Source organism: Diabrotica undecimpunctata, chromosome 7, assembly GCF_040954645.1.
Source record: "Diabrotica undecimpunctata isolate CICGRU chromosome 7, icDiaUnde3, whole genome shotgun sequence".
NCBI classification, from domain to species: Eukaryota; Metazoa; Arthropoda; class Insecta; order Coleoptera; family Chrysomelidae; genus Diabrotica; species Diabrotica undecimpunctata.
In genome coordinates, this window is record NC_092809.1 from 63,970,577 (window position 1) to 63,985,832 (window position 15,256).

The 15,256-nt window shown below is 32.5% G+C and overlaps 1 protein-coding gene across 1 annotated transcript in view; it reads right to left on the minus strand.

Annotated features, from left to right (window-relative positions):
* The window catches only part of LOC140445454 (inactive hydroxysteroid dehydrogenase-like protein 1), a 121,286-nt gene that overhangs the window by 38,019 nt on the left and 68,011 nt on the right, over positions 1 to 15,256 (minus strand). The window contains 1 exon segment of the mRNA XM_072537481.1: positions 7,736 to 7,858. Within this exon segment, the coding sequence (XP_072393582.1) occupies positions 7,736 to 7,858 (123 nt within the window).

Sequence of the window (15,256 nt, forward strand, 5' to 3'; positions counted from 1 at the left end):
GTGATCTTCTTACTGTGCTATATAGTACCTATAATATAAGTTATACGATACTATACTTGGTACAACCATTTCTGTAATACAAATATACACACAACGCAAAAGTCTAAGGATATTTTAATAATTTGACAATACCAATGACAGGAATTTCATGACCGTATAAATTTGCTTGTACTATAATTGTTGATACAGACACTCACTTCCTATCAAAAAAAAATTTTAAAACTGATAGAAATACGTGTTTTAGAATTTTTTTTATAAGGGACAAAAAAATCGACATTTTTATGTTTTGTTTGTTTTTAATTTTAGTCACTTTATACCATTCTTGCTTAATAGGTGAGTTAAAGATATTGTCTTTTTACCATGCAACGACAACATTTAACGTTGGACGAGATGAATAGAGCCGTAAGCCTCCTTCAAGCTGGTATGCGACAAACTCAAGTTACTGACCAGCTGGGTGTCTCCCAAAGCATCGTAAGTCATTTGTGACGTCGGTTTAGAGACACTGGGAGTCTAGCCGAGCAACATCCAGGACGTGGTCGCTCTACAACCGTTGCTCAAGACCGATATTTAATTTTAAATGCCAGAAGGCAGCCAAAAATCACAGCAACCGAGTTGGTTAATGAATTACATCTTGCACATAATGTAACAATTAGCAGCAGTACTGTGAGGAATCGTCTCCATGAAGCCAATCTTCGTAGTCGGCGACTACTGAGATGTCCACCTCTATCTAGAGGCAATCGCGCTGCAAGATTAACCTGATTTTAAAAGTTTCAGAATTGGACTGACAATGACTGGGCCACAGTTTTGTTTAGTGACGAGTCTAGATATGGATTTCATCCAGATTCTCGTCGGACAAGAGTATGGAGATGACTCGGAAATAGAGAACGATTATGACATACAGTGTATGTATGACAAGAAGTGTATACATACAGAGGTAGTACATTAATGGTATGGGGCGGAATCATGATTGACGGAAGAACTGACCTCATTTTCCCACGCGGCTTTCTCACAAGTCAGCAATATTTGGACACTATTCTTGAACCTGTTGTGCGCCCGTTTGCTGCTGCTGTTGGAGAAAATTTTTACTTTGTGCATGATAACGCTCGGCCACATGTTGCGCATATTGTAACAAACTGGTTGGATAACGAGGGTATTGATGTATTGCCGTGGCCAGCACAATCACCGGACTTGAATCCCATTGAGCATGTATGGGACATGCTCCAACGAAGAATTACTCCACATATGGGCAATATCTACAATGAATTTCAATTAAAAGAGCTTCTGAGAGAACAATGGACACAACTACTTCAAGCAGACATTAACAATGTGATTCGGAGCATGAACAGTAGATGTAGAGCTGTGATAAACCAACGTGGTGGCCATACTTTATTTTAAGTTTATATTTCGTATTTTTGACATTTTATGGTGGTATGTGAAAGATGAGTGATTTGCAATATAATTTTTTTTTGCTCCAATTTTCTGTTTTTTGCAATTTATGGTTTTTGACATATTAAACAACAATTTAAACTACAAATTTTGTATTTCTTTTTTTAAGTTAATTACAGATAAACAAAATACGTCTATTTATAAAAATATCCCTAGACTTTTGCGTTGTGTGTATAAATGGTTTATTTTTGAGTTAATGCTTATGGACAAATGTTAGGTTTTGCAGATAGTACGGTGTGTTTTATACTTGTTTTACTTGGCAAACACTAAAACAGGTTGTAGAGAAACACCTTGGTATAATATTTAATAAACTGTGTGATAATCTGCTTGGTATCAATTAAACTAAATTAGTATTCTCGCAATAACGAGGTACGGAAATAAGTTACCGAACTATGACCAATTAAAGATAGGAAAATAGCACTAAAAAAATTTTAATGAACACAAAAAATAAGGTCAAATACATTTATCTATAACATTCATTAAATCGGAAATTTACTACAGATGTTCATGTACCCGAAAAATTATATTCGTATTATAGGCCAGGAGTAAATAATTATATTCCGTGAGGGTCCGTTTCGAAAACAACATACTACACTTCCGCGGTCGGACACTCAGCACTAAACTAGGCAGTGGCGTAACCAGAGGAAGAGGTTACCCAAAAAGATATTATATTTGTTTTTTTCTCCCGTCTTTGTTTAATAAATTTTTGCGGCGTAACTTGAAATATTTGTATCTTAGAACCTAATTTAATCATTTAATGCTACTGATTCTGGTTGTTTTCTTTCTGCAACTATAGTGTTCAACAACTTTCTAAATCTATATAAACATATAAATGTTAGCAACAGCTTACCTTATTGTATTGTATTGTATTGTAAATTATTACTAAAAATGACAAGCTGTGCTATATCTGTAATGTCGCATGACTCATCCATTGCAAAGCAAAATATTTAGTGACTGCCAAGATTTGTTTTAACGTTTTGTATGTTTCATCTGGCAATACCTGTGTATTCTTGGTGCTTGAAGTAGTAGATATTGAAATACGCTGAATAGTATTGACAACATCCTTTTTATGTTCAAATAATAAATGTCCTGCTTTCAGAGAACACTTAAACGATAGTCGCGTAATTAAATGGCTTCAAAGAAGCCTCAGAACATTTTTCTTGATCAGTCATTAATCGCTTAATAATGTCCGTAATTATTGCCTTATTTTGATAAGCAGCATTGAATTGCCTTAGAAAATCAAACAAACACTGCTCTACTACTGCTCCAACTCCGTTTTGCAAAGTGAAACAATATAAATCTGCCCATTCAGGTTAAAACTGCCTATTTTCTGATTCAGTTTTTCTTTTGTTCTTATACATATTAATATAAATGTAAAATATAAACAACGCTAGAACTATATAGAAAAATTACTTGAAAGTATTAACTAGAAACACGATAAAAATAATAAAAACGTGAACAACACTCAGAATGACGACTGATCGAAGACTGCAATGCGACGAGCAAAACTAAGACTGAGACTAGGGATGTACGATATTCATCGATGATTAATAAACATCGTACTCCTTGGCTCGATGATCGATGTTTTGCCATCGTAATTTAGATATTCGATAACATCGATGCTAAATCGATGTTAAATGAAAATATCCAACATCAACCCCATTAATCTTTAGTTGTATTAAATATAATAGAATTATTATAAAATTCCACAGATTGGTTACTATGTCAGAAATATGCGAATTAAAATAATTTTATTATGAAATATAAAAGAATTTCAAAATTTGAAATACAAAAGAAATTCATTTTATTATGGTTCTATTACCTTAAAGTTTGGAAAAACATTTGAGTTTTATTATAGACTGGTTGCTAGGTACGTCATGCAAATTAAAATAATTTTAGTGTTCAGACAACTTCCCTATTGTAGTTTGCTGAAAGATTATTTTTAGGTGGATACTTCCTGAAAGTTTGGAAAACCGTTTAGTCGAAACATATTTGTTTAGATTACAAGTATTTCTATATAGTATTAGTACTGTGCATTTTAAAAATGTAAAGGAATTTATTTATTTAGATTTGATTAAAATTTTACACTATAATTTTATTACTGTATATTGAATTTAACGGCGATCCGCAAAAAACAAGCTCACGGTCCGAATCCGGTCTGACATTTGGTGATCCCTGTTATAGGCCACTTAAGTTAGATTTTTACTCGACACAACTGAATAGACGGGTTTGACAGTAGAACTGTGTTGTATGAAATATTACAAAAATACTCTAATCTAGGAATTCATGAATTTTTTAGTGGAACTCTTTTCAAATAAACAATAAAAATTTAAACTTTATTTTAAAATTATTTTGCTCATAACTTAAAAACTTGTCTATGTAGAGATTTGACGTCAACAGAGTCAACAGACAACTTCTTTTAAAAAAAGGATACATAAAATAAGATATGCTAAATTCAAATCGGTTAATAAACCAAAAAGTAATTGCAAAATGAACAAAAGAATTACTGCTTTTAAATATTGTGAATAACTTTTTTGTTATTTATTAAAAATTGTTAAACTGTACCCTAACTTGAGGCTATTATCGTGTTTGAATTGTATGCAAAATATGGACCAGATCGGTTAAACAATTTTTTTTAAGTTAATTTAGATTTTTTTTAAATAAGTTTATTTAAGGCCAGTACAGATAATTTGACTTAATGGATCCCAATAATCCGAGCCCAATTTTTTTTTGTAGACGTATATTACTAATCTATAAAAAAAAAAGATTAAAAAATTACACTTATGTACACAAAATGATTTAATAATCAATAGCATTTTTAAGCTTGTACCTACACACTTACAATAATTCTGTAGAATTTAGTTCAAATTAAATGGCAAAAAATATTCGGAAAGCTGTTAAAAAACAACTCTTAGAAAAAAAAATACGACTTTTAGAAGCCAAGATAGCCCTTTTTTTTTAAATCAATGTTACCGTAGTTAAAAACATTAAGAGTTGAAATTAAAAAATATTCTATAATAAAAGTCAAAATTTTTAACAAAACTTTTGTTCCTCTTCGAGTGCCTCATCCTTTAAGGACATGGGCGATCACCACGGCCCATTTTACTCTATCTGCAACAGTTCTAAAGAGTTCTATTGTTGTTTTTCCACTCCACTGTGACAGGAGTGACATTGCACCAGAATAGAAAATGGGGGAAGCACGTGGAGGTGGTCCGGAAGGCTGCGAATAGTGCGGCTGTGTTGGGAAGGGTGATGATCAACATTGGTGGACCCAACTCCGAAAGAAATAGGGTCTTACACGGTATTGTACAGTCGATCTTCCTTTACGTGGCACCAGTCTGAAGGGAGGCGGTATAGATAACGGTCTATAGGAGGCTCATGACACAAGTAGACAAGTGTCTACGGCAGCCTTGTGGACCATCACTGGATATGTTCCGTTGCATGTTTTGGAGCTGAAAGAGAAGAGCTCTATGAGAGAAGAGGCCCAAACCTTACTGTGGCCGAGAGAAGACAGGAAAGGGAGCGGTCAATTAAAAGATGGCAAGAAGAATGGAACAACACAGGTCTGTGGCGAAACTGCTGATCCCGAACATAAGATATTGTGTGGACTGTGGCCACAGGCGACTGGATTATTTCAGTTGCCTGTGAAAGTAACAGAATGAAGAGAGGTGTGCATTTTGTAACAGTGAGAGAAATGATTGAGATAATGATTGAAAATAAATCAGGTTGGACTATTATACACAACTATATACGTGCAGTGATCAAGAAAAAAGAGGAGGAAAAAAGACAGGTGGACCAACGGCAAAGGTAAGAGTGAAAGGTGCCGGAAGTTAAAAAAGTGGGTCAGACTGTATGAGTTAGAATGCGTGAGTCAGACTGTGGGGAAGGAGGAAATGCCTGTCTGGGAATGATGCTGTACTAGGAGCGATGAGGGACTTCTACGCGCTACCTGAAACGAGACAGGGAGCATCCTTGCTGATGAATAGAGTGGGGATGTGGATGAATGGAGAATGAATGAATGAAGGTCGGAAGTGAAGCCGGCCTTACAGCGGCCATTCCGCTTCCGGATCGCTGGATGACAGAGAAGGGTCTGGTTTAGCAGGTAGGCGTTCGGCGTAGACTCGACGACGAGAGGGCATTTTAAAGTACCTCGGAAACTATCGGCGAGAGTATGAGAAACGAATCCTGCACTAAGGTCAGTCAGGCGGCGACCTGGACTGAGATGTTTTTTGAAGATTCGAGATCCCCTCTCTATAAATACGAAAAGAAAAACTTATTCTAAACAATGTTGTTACTAACTTTTTTTTAAATGGATCATTTTAGAGTGATAAAAAATTAAAAGTCTTAAACAGCGTAAAAATATCCATTTACAAGACTCGATAACTAAGTTTAGCAGTTTTCAAATTGAACATGAAACTCCATTTTATAATTCCTCGAAGAGTTTGTAATAATACCTATAGTATAGGGAAGAAGAGTATGTGGAAATTGTTTATAAATAATAATTAAATATTGTTTATAATTAATACTTATTTATTATAATTACATTTTAAATATTTGGAAATAAAAGGAGCAGAGACTGTCTATAGTTTTGAAAAAGTGTCACAATTTAAAAAATTGGAAGTAACCATAACAAACACGGAAAAGGAAGAAAAAGAGATAGACAAAACATTAATGAAGTCAAGCAGGATGAAGCAGTCATAGGGTCACCAAATTCATTACTAACAGCAAAAAAAGTATCAAGAACAGCTAAACTGCGAGTCTGAGACAGTAATCAGATCCACAGTGATATATGCCAACGAAACGTGCATTATGAACCAGCAGGAAAAAAAGAAAGTAGAGATCTGAGAAAGAAAGGTGCTTAGAAAAATCTTCGGAGAAATAAATACGACAGAGAATATTTAAAGAAGACTAACAAATAAAGAAATAATGATTTATGGAAAAACAACAATTACGGCAAAAATACGAGCCCACAGATCTAAATGGCTTGGTCATATTATATCAATGCCAGAGAATTAAAATGTTAAAATAATTTTGAAGGAGGGAGCAATGGGGAGAAACAAGAGGACGTCCAAAGAAAAAATGGTTGGAAGCAGTAAAGCAAGACTTGTCAGAAACAGGCGTGAGATATTGAAGAGAGAAAGCAAGAGCAAGAGAAGCAAGAAACAAATCGAGGGAAATAACCAAGTTTTTGCAAGCTAGGGGCCTTAAAGGCCTGCAGAACCCGGAAATGTCATTTTTTTATTTCGAATGGTCTATTTTGAGACTATGTTCTATTTTTTCAAGAGCGCGGCTGATCCTTTCTTCTTCTTTTACTCTAGTCTGAACGAAAAGTACTCTTTGTTTATACTCCTATTTAAACAATTTTCAATAATTTTGTTCGCTAAAAGTTTTGTTAGAATGCCTTGCCTTTTCTCATAAATTATTGGTTAATTTCAGCCCTTAATGTAACAGTGATTTAAAAAAAGAGCTATCGTCGGTCCCAAATGTCGTAGGACCTCTTTTTTTTCTTTCCAGTAGTTGGTTTTAATTAGCTTTCCGAGTTAGTGTAAATTTTATTAAGCTTAAAGAGTGCTATTTATTATTAAATCATTTTGTGTACATAAATATATTTTTTTTAACTTTTTTTTTTCATTGGTTTTAAATATACGTCTTAACAAAGAAAATAATCCTTGGCTTATTGAGATTTATTCAGTCAAATTATCTGGACAGCCTAGACATAAGCACATTTTTTAAAAAATCTTAAAAACAAATTAAATTTAGCAAAAACTATTTAACTGGACCACTTTTTGCACATAATTTAAACACGATAATACACTCAAATTTGTGTTAATTTAAACAAACTTTAATAAATAATATAAGAGTTATAAGCAATTTTCAAAAACAAAGATTTTGTTGCTCATGTTGCAATAATTTTTTTGTTTATTAACCGATTTAAATTTCGCATATCTCATTTGGTGTAAAGTTTTTTTTTGAAAATGTTGTCTGTTGACCGTAAATCTCTTAATAGATAAGTTTTGAGTTAAGAGTAAAATAACGAGAGTATTTTTATACTATTTCAGTCTACACGTTTCATTTGTCAAACATTTATATACACTTGTGATGATTTTTTTTTATTTTTCACTAACTTAATTGGAGTAGTACATAAATTGTTGTAGATCTAGCGATATCAGACATGCATGTTTGCTTCATATACTTCCGCTAACGTTAACAAATCTGCAGACAACAATAAACATAAAATTGATTTTTTCTTAAATTATCGATTTATATAAAAAAGAACATAGTTTCTTACCTATATCTTCGGCAGTTTTCTTTAGTTTTTCTTCATTTCTGCTAACCAATACGATATTAATGCCCCTTTTTGCCAACTCAAATGCATAAGCTTTACCAATGCCATCGGTAGAACCAGTAATCACTAAAAAATATATCATATTCAAAATATTAAAAAAATAAATATTAATTTAATTATTATAATTCACGAAAAAAAGACAAAAACGAGAGAATGCTTATAAATTCAAACAATTGATTAAAGATAATAAGATATTTATTTCACAACAAAATCGTGAATAAAAATTGGTAATGAGTACAAAATTCAGAAATAAAAGAAAACGACTTGGTGAAATTAAGAAACCTAAATTATAACAATACAATGATTATACTGTACTTAAAAAAATCTGTGTTAAAAATCTTATAAAACAGATGGGAACAATACTAAATCTTCTTACTACTTTCGTAACCAAATTAACAAAACGGGCTAGCGAAACATGCAGCAGGAGTAAATATCTTTAACACGAACCATACTTAATCTTCTTACTACTTTCGTGACCAAATTAACAAAACGGGCTAGCAAAACATGCAGCAGAAGTAAACACCTTTAACATAAACAATAATATAGGTATCATTCTTCCTTGTTTTTGAAACTTATTTTACATATCAAAGCTATTTTAAACATTTAAACTACACAAGCTACTACACAAATCATCTAGATGATACGGTACATGAAGGAAACTCAATTATTATTAGGTCAGCAATTAAGCATCACGAACTAAACCAATACTCAAAAGATCAAATACAAGCAACCAATACGAGCATGAGGGCTAGCATGGTACGCTGACAATTTCTGCAGTATATATTCCACCAAGGCACTTAATAACAGATTTATTGTGGCTGATAATTCTAATGCCAACCATACGCAATGGGGCTCTAAATTAATAACACGAAAAGGTAGACAACTAATGAAACAACAGAAAACAAAGGTCTTGACTTTATATAAACAGGTGGACCAACCTATTGGCCAACCGACTGAACTAAAATCCCTGATCTTGTTGTTTTTGTAATTTACATGAGAGTTAGCAAAAATTTGCTTGTTGGCAAACTCCTGTCTTGAATAGTCCTCTGATCATACTCGAGTTTTAATTACAACCAGCACTAACAAAATACAAAAAAAATCAGCGCCAAGCTCAGGCAACAAATACACTAAAGAAAATTCGTGAAAATTGGCAACTACAATGAGGGCCCGACTGTTAACAAAATTGTTAAAAAAGAAATGATTCTTCATGTGTCCATCCAAAAAAGGATCGAAGCGTACGCGTTTGTGGTAAGTGTATGCATTTATATATAATTTACGTATGCAAAACATGCTGATTATTTAAGGTTTCTTTACTTTTATCTATTTTAATGTATTACTAAAAAAATTGCTTAATAAAAGCCAATATGATGGTCTGGTATTTTTTACACATATTATGTAAATAAAAAGAACGGTCCAGTCATAAGTTTCACAAATTTAGAAAATCTACGAAATCATTGTATTGCTTTCTACATATCTAGTAATACAATATTGTCTTGATCTATTAATTTTTATAAAGCGAAATATTTATCGGAATTACTGAATATTTAGATAAATATACTCAGTGACATTAGAAGTCTTACACCCAGAAGGAATAATTTCTTGAACTTAATTTTTTGGCAACACGGTAGATTTACAACAATAATAAAACAATAACGTTTTCAAGAATTTTTATTATTACTTAATAAAAAAAAAAACAAAAATTAATAATGTATATGGCGACCTCGTAGCTAAATACACTCCTGTATACGTCTAGGCATTGACAAAATGAGATCATCGATGTTTGGTTGTGGCACTGCGTTCCACTCAACTTGAACTTCATGTATTAACTGTGCCAGATTCTGTGGAGGATGGTGCAAAGTGGACAGTCTCCTTCTCATCATATCCCATACATGTTCGATAGGATTTAAATCTGGAGCACGGGGCGGTCACCTCAAAATATTAATGCCAGCTTCTTGGAGAAAGTCCATAGCTTGACGAGCAATATGCGGACCCGCATTGTCTTGCTGAAAAAGGACGTCTCGGCGGCCATCGGGATAAGTGGTTTGTAAGATGTCAATAATATAACGCGCAGCTGACATATTGCCTCGAATAAACACAAGTGGAGATCGGCTACCATAGGCAATAGCCCCCCAAACCACTACTTTAACTGTCCTGTGTATATACCTCTCAACAGCAAACCTGATATCTCGTCGCTCTCTACGGCGGCTTCTTACCATCCCACGACCATCATGCATTCCTAAACAGAATCGTGATTCATTGCTGAATGACACACTACGCCATTCTGCCACCCAATGCTACCGTTCCCTGCACCAATTCAAACGTTGATGTCAGTGGTCCGCAGTCAAAGGAAGCCATAGTCGTGGCAGGAGTACAACCAGTCCAATGGCTCGAATGCGACGGTATAGTGTACGTAGACTAACAGTTCTTCCTAGTACTCCAAACCATTGGTCAGCAATTTGACGCATAGTAGCAAAACGGTCTCGCAGAAACAGTAATCTAAGACGCTTTGTGGTAAGCCTCGGTTGACCAGTTGGTCCTCTTCGTGTTCCTCTAACTTCGCTTGTCCACACACGACAGACACGCATAACCGTTATTGCCGTACAAGCAATATGACGGCCAATTTCGCGATACGATAAGCCCATATCTCTATACGCAATAATTCTACCTCTGTCAAAATCGCTAATATAGTGGTAATTTTGATGTCTTCGAACTCGAGGCATTTTCTTACACTGAGTAAAATAAGACTGAGGAATAATAACTAAAAATTTCTATACGAACTGGTTTTCACAAATCGGTCTCTTCACAAAAAATTTTAAAGATAAAACTTTATTGTTACAAAAACTAAAAAAGATAAAACATTGGTATTGTTATCATAGCATATTTTAAATATAATGATTCTGTTGCCAAAAAATTAAGTTCAAGAAATTATTCCTTCTGGATGTAACACTTCTAGTGTCACTGGGTATATTTAAGTCAAATATTTGCAACGTCTAAGTTACAAATTCAAATTTTACGTTTTATATCATTATTTAACCTCTTGCAGGTTTGGAATAATGTTCCAATTAAATTTAGATATAATAGAATATTCGCCTGCATTAACACAATCTATTTGAACTGGTTTCATAATAAAAGCGTACTATTTGTAACAAACCCGCATACAAATAATGATAATAGCAAGCAACTTTGTTTTAATTCAGTTGTATGCTATTATACCAAATGTTAATTAATACAAAATTAAATAAGCTGTAACACGTTAAATAAATAAACGATAATTATATGCAAAATTTAATACATGAAGTGAACCATTAATAATACTAGGTTGAAAATTCGTTGCATTTCACTATCACGAGAATTACGCTTTCAAGATTTTTTAAAAATAAATATACATAAAAATCTAGTCAGAGACAGTCCAAAGGTTTGATGAAGTCTCCAAGTTAACCTTCCAATGTTTAGTATAGTCTTTGTCGAAATTAGATACCTAAAAGCATAAAAACAACGGAAACATAAGCGATCGGATACATAATGCAAATCATCAATGCGATTCTCAAACCTACTAACTATCTGGTGTTCTAAAGAAGCAGTTTTATAATAGTAACATTTCTAATAAAACTTTCATTCACCAAAGAAATATAAATTAAGAATTCATTAACAAATATAATGAATTAATAATTAAAAAAAAGACTGCTTTTGATCAGGAAATATATATGCTATTTGTAGATTTTCAAATTTAAACATTTAAAGATCTTACAAGTTCTTACAAAATAAAGGATTCAAACAAGGTTGTTGTCTCTTGCGAACCCTTTTTAAAATCTACTTAAAATACACTCTCAAAATACGGAAAAAATAGTGAAATCGCGATAGACTATGAGAGAGTAAGAGAGATAGATAGAGAGATACATTTATTGTTTCTATTATAAATGAGGTACATTAACACTTAGATAATACAAACTTCTTGATTTCTTTATGGAATACAAAGATATTGCTTAAGGATCTTATATCGAATGGAAGGTGAACACTTATTTTTCACTTTAAATACCGAAATGATTTTGGGTATTTACTGTTGAAGAGGGAATTAAAAGTGGAATTACATAATTTAAACGAGTGTTATAAAATTATTGTGACGAATATCCCTATTGTGTTTTTTAAAAATTAAGCACGCTATTTCAAGGATATAAAATATATGCAACGAGATATCATGATAACATGTTTCCGGAACAAAGGTCCCATGATGTAATAAACTTGACCTTGCATAAATAGGAATCTGATTGCTCTCTTTTTTAGCACAAAATGTCCGATAAAATGATGAAAAGAACAGCTACCCCAAAAGGAAATACCGTATCCTAAATTAGATCCAATCATGGCCACATAAACACGTTTTGCAACTAAGTGATGTGCAACTGATTTGACAGCAAAGCAACCCGATGATATCTCAAATTTAAATTTATTATCAATAAAGAGACCTAATAATTTGTTTACGGTGTCTGTACAAATGTCTTGATTGCCCAGAGCATTGTTGTTTAGATAATTCTTAAAAGAAATTAATTTGGTTTTCAATTAAATACTAATAATCTTATTCGGTACCTGAGAGTCCTTGTTTTGCCATAAAATTGTGGTATCATCTGCAAATATCGTAAACCGGCCATTAATGTCGAGATTAATTATGTCATTAAAATGTATCAAAAAAAAAAGATAGGACTCAAGACAGAGTCTTGAGGTACACCACAACTAATAAAGGTATTACTAGAGGTATTACACCACTATTTTTTTTATTACTTTTTTAAATTATTTTATATTTCAACAAAAATATGTTTTATTTACCTCCTTTAGATACCAAAAGTATATAAACAAACAAATTAATTCTCCTTATATCCCATGTCTTATTAAGGGTTAACGCAGGACCACGATGACCTGGAATATTGGCCAAGAAAATTAATACAATAGTAGCGAAGATAGTAATTTTGAAATGATCTTAAAATATACTAAATTTATGTACTTTTAAATCTGTAATATACATAATTTTAGAAGAGCTTCAACAATTTTTTTCTTGACAGATTTTATATATTTTTTAATTTTTTAATTTTTGAGACAGAAGAAAAATAGGAGCCTACTGACATTTTTTAATTGGCAATAATATGTCGACGAATTGATAGTTTGTTTCCTAGGATTCGGTTGTGATTTACCAAACCGCTTGCGTTAAGATATTATGACATCATTAATTTTCGTTTAATTTATTAGTTGTCTAAGTATTACACACGAGTATTATACGTAATTAATTATAATCCTAGATCTCTATATTTTCTTTGTTTATCTATCCAAGAATTTTTCATTTAAAGGTTGTTTCTTGAAGACGTTAATTGTGCAAATATTATTCGAAGTACTTATCCGAGCAATTTTAGTAATATTAAGTATTAAAAAAGACAAATGTCTATCTAATCTAATAAAAAAAGTATTCATTAATATTCATACCAGCGTGTAATATTGCCAAGGCCATAATCATAATGTTTATACCACACTTAATTTTAAACTTACCTATTAAATGCATTCAATAAAAAAACAAAAGTAGATTTTTGATTCCGATACAAATTGTACAGTTAATTGAAATTTTCTCTTTCCAACTATAGATGTCTTTGTTTATATTTACTTCGCTCTATTAAACTGTCATTAAATGGAGAAGAAACGTTGATAACCAAATATTAGTGGAGAAAAATAATAACTCTATTCATTTATTATCATAAACTCGTATAAGATCATAATGCATATGCGATCATACTGATTTTTTCCTATGGTACATATCGTTTAGGGATGTCAAACACTAACAGGGATATTTTGACTTTATTGATAACTGCTACCCTAAAGAGCCCGGTAGTGGTTAAGACAAACTATATTCATAGGTTGTGGAAACAGGATATTTTTTTCTTTTTGAACTTATTTTTGCATGTACTTTACTTTGAAGCATTGTCTTACGTAGATCGTATTGCAGTTCATTAAGCATTATAAGGCCGAGGTATTCTCATATGTGACGTTTTATGATCATCACTACCTCACGGTCTTTATTATTTCTTATGTCTATGGCAACTATTACCAATGGTTCTAGTCTCTTCAGTGACGCTTCAGTTAAGGTTTATGACTCCAGTGAACCGAGAATACCTAAGAATTTCAGTCAAAGATCTTTTATTTCCAATTTGATATATTGACCTTTAAAAGTTTTTTACTTTAATGAAATCTGATCTTGCTTTCTCGATTCATATCTTCACTTTTGTTGAAAGTTAAAAAAAACAGAAAAAGTTGGTAATTTCTGCTACCGGTTGTTTGTGAACTAATAATTGTCTTGTTGTTATCCTATTTGTGATTATAACCATGCATTGTATTATTTTGATATTAAAATCAAGCCCAAACCTATTACTTACTTCCACTACTCTTGAGACAACCGTCTGTAGACCATCCAGATTGTCGGAAAAAATGACAATTTTATCAGTGTAAATGGATTAAGGCAGTCAAGGTTAGGTCAGATGAAAAAATGTTTGATTCAAAATTCTACGGTGAACCACAATGAGGGTATTAATTTAAATAAGTTTGCTAAACTTTTAATTTAATGTTTATTTTCAACAATAATCAATAACATTCAAAATGTAAAATAAGTTTTTAGAAGGTGTTCCAAATAACCTACTTCTGCTTCAACACAAGAGTCAAACCATGTAAGCCGTTCACGTGTACTTACATGCCGTATATATCATCTCCGGAGTAATCGGGGTACACGGTTGCCTCATTTTAGTTTTTAAATTGTCTTCATCTGTAGATGCTTCGTTGAAAATGATTCCTTTTAAATAGCCCCATAAAAAAATCTAAGGATGAAAGCACAGGCGATTTTGAAGGCCATTGGACGGGTCAGTTATTTACAGTCCATCACTTTGGAAATGTATTATTAAGGTAATTGCTTACAAAGCCGCGTTACTCTTCTTTTGCGTTAAGTAATATTTTCCAGTAACAAAGATTTCTCCATTTAAATATTCTTCAAAAAAATATGGACCTATTAAACGGCCATTACATAACCCACGACAAACATTAAAATCCCATCTCGTTTAAAAGCGAGTTTTCCCTAACCAGTGTGGATTCGATCCACTGACGAATATTGGGAGTTATGGCGATTTATAGTCCCATTATTATGGAAACGAACATAAGTTTTTTGCATCATCATTTGTATTATATTGATAAAGGTTAGTCTTCGATCCAACTAGGTGGATGGCAATTCATTAACTAAACAAAGTTTATATCGATGATAATGGTGGTTTTTTACAATTCTTTGAACTATAGTTTAAAACACTCCAGTTTCTGCAGCAATGGACCTTATAGGCACATATGGATTAATCGTTATATATGCTAAAACATTATAAGTTTTGTTCGGTCTGTATTGGTTTAATATATTTACCGTTCGTAAATGAACCTTGCCAAATCTTCTCATCAACC